Source organism: Mirounga leonina, unplaced genomic scaffold (genome assembly GCF_011800145.1).
Source record: "Mirounga leonina isolate KUSES-001 unplaced genomic scaffold, KU_Mleo_1.0 Mir_165, whole genome shotgun sequence".
In the NCBI taxonomy this organism is placed as follows: Eukaryota; Metazoa; Chordata; class Mammalia; order Carnivora; family Phocidae; genus Mirounga; species Mirounga leonina.
The window spans coordinates 81,217,507-81,222,769 of NW_023270415.1; the positions used below are offsets into that span (position 1 = coordinate 81,217,507).

Genomic DNA, 5,263 nt, shown 5'->3' on the forward strand with positions numbered 1-5,263 from the left:
AGCCGACACATAGGTGCTGAGGCTCATGGGCGCGCATATTCTGGCATGGGGGCTATCTGCCACCTTGCAGCAGTGCTGCCTTGCCAGAGCTGCCCCCCCGCCGCTCCCCCAGGCTGCAGTCCCAGTAGCAGCGTCACTCAGCAAGGGGAGTCTACCTGGCCCTGCTGCCGGCTACCTGACCCAAGTTCCCGATGTTGGACAAATGCACGTGGGCAAACCTGTGAGCCCACACACCTGTGCCAGTTGCTGGGCGAAGTCCAAGTTCCTTCCACAGAATTCCTCCTGTTCCATCTCCCAGAGTCCGGGTGGAGGAGCCCAGTGAGAGGAGCCGTGGTGCCACCCCCACCGGAACCTGCTCTCCCTGGGATGCTCTACCCCCGCCCCATGCTGAGGAGTCCTTCACTCCTGGGTGTCTCGCGCCCAGATCATCCTGTCTTCCCCCCGGCCCAGGGTCCACCCAAGGCCAGAAGCATCCGAGCACAACTCTCCATGGGTGACACTCAGGCTCCCCTCCACCAAGACTGAAGCCCTTAAAGGCCAAGAGGAGGAAAGCGTGGCAGCAATGAACAGAATATAAGGCTTGTGTTCAAAGAGAAACACTGTCAGAGGGTTTGGACTTACTCCGAAGGCAAGCTTTGGGCCATGGCCAACTGGACTTGGTCCCCACCCAGCTACCCTAAGGTCTCTCAAAAGTCAGACTGTGAGTTAGTCAGTGGAAAACAAGTTTAATGCAACAGGTTCCAAGCATCTGCAGTGAGTCCACTTCAACTGTGCCATGCTCCAGAAGGCAAGGCCCGAGGCATGCTCTGTGGCTCACGGCAGCCTGAGGCCCCCAAGCCCAGAGGACAGTGTCAGGAAGAGCACCAGCCAAGCACTGCTGCCCCCCGTGTCGCTCGCGCTCCCGCCTTGTCTGTACCCTGGCTCGGGGAGTTCTGGCCCGTGTGTGTTACATAACATGCCACTGCAGCACTTTACATACAGAAAAGGCGTGGGCTTTAAGAGGACAAAGGACTTGACTATCAGATCCAACGATTCACGTACTGGACAATATTTTGAGCACTGCTTTGAAACATAGAAGAAACGTGGATATATTCCTAAGAGCAAATACAGAGAAAGGAATCACGTGAATTGAAAGCAATGCCCCCAAAGAACTTTCTGTCTGTACCTGTCCAACCCTGACCTTCTAGTGCCCCCCGCCCAGAGGTCCATGGCTAAAGAGGCCCCCCCCCTTTCCCCAGCTACCCTCCTTTCCCTTCCCCCCCGCCCCGCCCCGGTCTAGGAGGGAGTCAGGAGGCATCACCGAGGAGGAACGGGACAGGCCTTTGTATTACGAGCTGCTACTGTGGATATGGGGCGGCTTGCCTACAGAGTAGCCATGTGATGCACCCCCCCCCGCCCCCGCACCCTCTTCCCCAGCCCTGGCCGGTGCATGCCTACTGGGACCCTAGGGCTGGGCTCCCCATTTGGGAACCTAGAGGCTCCTAGGCCTCAGCATCTCACTACCAGGGTGCACAGGCCTTGGTAACCACGGGACACACATGGGAGCTGGGACTCTTGCCCATCCAGGCCATGGCCCAGGACTCAGCACTGGGCTCTTGATGAGCCGCCAGCCAGGGCCTGGGCACCCATGCCGTCGCCGTGCACCTGCCAGGGGCAGCATGGTTCAGCACTGGCTGCACGGCACTCTTCTGGCTTCACCTCATCTTCAGTTCATCGTGCCAATCGCTTTCCCTAGGAGCTCGTGAAGTCGGCCTGGGGCTAGCGCCAGTCCTAAGCCTCCACTCTGCACCCCACACATTTCCGGGAACGTGGGCGGGACCTCCGGAAGTGCTGCCACGCTGCCTCTGAATTCCTGAGCCCTGGCCACGCCACTGCTGGATGGTGCTGGGCCTCCAGACGTCTCTTTGGTGGGGGCAGCTTCGCGTGGCCAGAAGTTCTTGGGTGATTTACAGGCGACAGAGCGATGGTCTCCAAACATTTAACAGCACACACATTCCTTCCAGAACATATGGTAAGCCCACTCCCCTAATTATGTAGCTCTCTTGTAAAAGCTATTCTCCGCGGGACAAGTGAAATCATTAAAGCTTCATTTTTCACTTAAAAATGAATACAGATGGGGCGCCTGGGTGGCTCGGTCGTTCAGCATCGGCCTTCAACTCAAGTCATGGTCCCAGGGTCCTGGGATCGAGCCCCGCATCGGGCTCCCTGCTCGGCGGGAAGCCTGCTTCTCCCTCTCCCACTCCCCCTGCTTGTGTTCCCTCTCTCGCTGTGTCTCTCTCTGTCAAATAAATAAATAAAATCTTTAAAAAAATGAATACAAATGGGGCACCTGGGTGGCTCAGTCAGTTGAGCGTCCGACTCTTGGTTTCAGCTCAGGGTGATCTCCAGGTCCTAAGATCGGCCTGGTGCTGGGCTCCACGCTCAGTGGGGAGTTGGCTTGGGACTCTTTCTCCCTCTGCCCGTCCCCTTGCAGGGGCGCCTCTCTCTCTCTCTCTCTGTCTCTCTCTGAGGCAGATAAATAAATTTGTATAAAAATGGATACAAATAAACCTCTATGACTTTCTTCCTGCACCCCACTATTTCCTCTAGTCCAACTTTCCGCGGTCGGCCGTATGTCGGCACTGGTCTTCCATAAGCTGGTCTCCTCTGCCACCTGCTTTCAGTTGATGTCTTAGGACCTTGCTCTCCAATTTTTTTTTTTTAAGATTTTATTTATTTATTTGAGAGAGAGAGAATGAGAGACAGAGAGCATGAGAGGGAGGAGGGTCAGAGGGAGAAGCAGACTCCCCGCCGAGCAGGGAGCCTGATGCAGGACTCGATCCAGGGACTCCAGGATCATGACCTGAGCTGAAGGCAGTCGCTTATCCAACTGAGCCACCCAGGCGTCTGTGCTCCAATTTTTTTAAAGGTCACTTTTCTATTAGTTATTCCCTGTTGAGAAAAACTGGACAGACCCTACTTCCGGTTAGTATTTACTGACCTGCCTGTGAACCCAGTATGAACTGAGATACTTACTCACGGCAACAGAAGAACAAAACTTAACATCCTCGTCACAGTTCGTTTCATGGGTGCAGTTGAAACTATTCTCTCTCTCACATACATGACACCTCAGTGCTATGTCTGAAAGGAGGAATAACAACAAAGTGGACAGTTACAGTCCCCAGCCCTATCAGATGAACACCCACCATCCTCCTCCTCCTCCGAGTGAGCACAAAACCAGTGGGTCTCGAGTCCTTTGCCTTCTCTCCTGGGCTTCCCTCCTCCTCCCCCGGGCTGTGCCTTGCTCACACACCCACACGCAGACTCACGGCACGGACATGTACACACAGAGACACGCACCAGTGCACCTGGACACCCACACCGCCAGCCTGCGCACCCATACCTTTCACAGAAGCACCCTCCACACGTGCGTGCGTGTGCGCGCGTGCACACACACACACACACACGTGGCATCTCACATTCGGCGGCTCGACAGATTTGCCATCTGCTCTCCCGGGCCCTTCCCGCTCACCTTCCTGGGCCACCTAACCTCCTCCAGCAACAGCTACACCCTCCTCGACACTCTTAGGCCCTGCGCCCTGACCCCTGTGCAGTAGCCCACTGTTGGGTCTGTATTAGGGCAGGACCCGCTCCCGGGAGAGAAGCTGGTCACCCTCTCACCGCAGTTCCAGTTCTCGGAGACAGCCTTGGAAGGTCCCATGAGGACCAGGCCAGGCGTGGCTCCCAGCCTGACATCTCCCAGGAAGGCAGTATGAGGGGACACTGAGGAGACAGCAGGGTGCTAGGGAGGAAACCAGGATTCCAGCCACTCCTGCCTGCCCTTGGCGGGGGAGCCCCAAGACGACAGGCTCTCCCATTACGTGTCCAAATCCACAGGCTGCTCTCCTGACCCTCTCCTGCTCCCCAATGCCTGTGCTTCCAACTGCCCAGAGCCCCCTGGGGCCGTGGCAATGTCCATTTCGGGTGGCCCCGCCGTGTCTGCCGATGAGGTCTGGCCTGCCTTCTTCTGCCAGTCAGGAGGCTGAGGGGCCCAGACTTACCTTGTTTTCCAGACACGGTGACATTTGTCTCCACCCGTGGCAGGTCCATGACCAGGAGCAAAGCAAGGAGGATCGTCATGTCCAGCAGTGCCTGGCCCTGGACACAAGGAGTGAGGCCACGTGCTCAGCTCTGTGGCTCCAGGGTTAGGCCTGACTTCCTATGTGTCCACCCCCATGGGTCCAGGGGAGGCAATGTGGTCTCTCGGGCAGGGTGCACACCTACTGGCCCATCCCCTCGTCTGGTAATCCAGTTTATGCCTCACCATCCATGCCAACCAGATTCCAGGCCCAGCCCTACTCACGCTCACCCCGACCCCAACCACTCCAGGCCCTGCTGCCTGACACCAACCCCGCCCACGCCCCACCCCTCTCACTACAGCAACCGAGCCTAGGCCCGGCCCTACGTGCCCACACACCAGTTAATAGGTAAGTTAAGCCATTGATCTATATTGAAATGATTGGTACGTTTGGTGTAAACTCCCTCAGAGACACTCTGTGTGTTATGATTATTATGTATATTAATATGTAATATTAATTATGTTGGCTGGTTCTTTGTGTGATGAGTTGTCCCTGTTCTTTTTAATATTTCTTTGGATAGTTCAATTTTGTATTTTTGTCTCAGTTTTACCTTATACTCAGATCTCTTGAAACTGCTTTCTTTCTCCACATTTTCCTACTTAACTATTTACTGCCGGTTGTCACTTTTCAATGGTGCCCTTTGGTTCCCGCTCATCACCATGATTAATAATGGCCATTTCGTGTAACCAGTGAGCCTGTTCTCCTTTCCTCTCTCTTCTTACCCCATTCTTTAGTTCCATTATCTCTGCTTCATCCGAACAGATGGAGGAAGACCGAAGCATTTAGTCCTACAGAGTAGGAGCTTGGGACCATCATTCCCAAAAGAAAACACTTGCCAAACTGAAAACCAACCACATTTAGTAGCCCCTCGGAGAACTGAGGACGACAGAAGTGACAGTTCCAAATCTGGCAAGCCCGGTGGACCCTGCCAGGCCACCGTGAAACACGCTTACCTGGAGCAGAAGCTGCTGGAGCTGTAAACCGGTAGGAGCAGTTACATGCAATTTTGACAAAGTGCTGGAGGCTGGGTGTGAACAGCAGTCCTCGGGAGTCTCCCATTCTCACAAGAGTCCACATCCAGCCCCCAGCACTTGGCCACCAAGCCCTTTCTTTTTCTTTTGGAAGCATAGCAACTGAAAGTGCCA

The 5,263-nt window shown here is 55.1% G+C and overlaps 1 protein-coding gene across 1 annotated transcript; it reads right to left on the bottom strand.

Moving 5' to 3' along the window:
* Nucleotides 1-699: 699 nt before the first annotated feature.
* Nucleotides 700-4,333, bottom strand: LOC118015260 (lymphocyte antigen 6K-like). Its single transcript, XM_035012059.1, has 3 exons — nucleotides 4,041-4,333; nucleotides 3,016-3,120; nucleotides 700-1,094 (listed from the first exon to the last, which is right to left on the bottom strand). The coding sequence occupies exons 1-3, from the start codon at nucleotides 4,117-4,119 to the stop codon at nucleotides 814-816; spliced, it is 465 nt and encodes a 154-aa protein (XP_034867950.1). The 5' UTR covers nucleotides 4,120-4,333; the 3' UTR covers nucleotides 700-813.
* Between the last annotated feature and the right edge of the window lie 930 nt (nucleotides 4,334-5,263).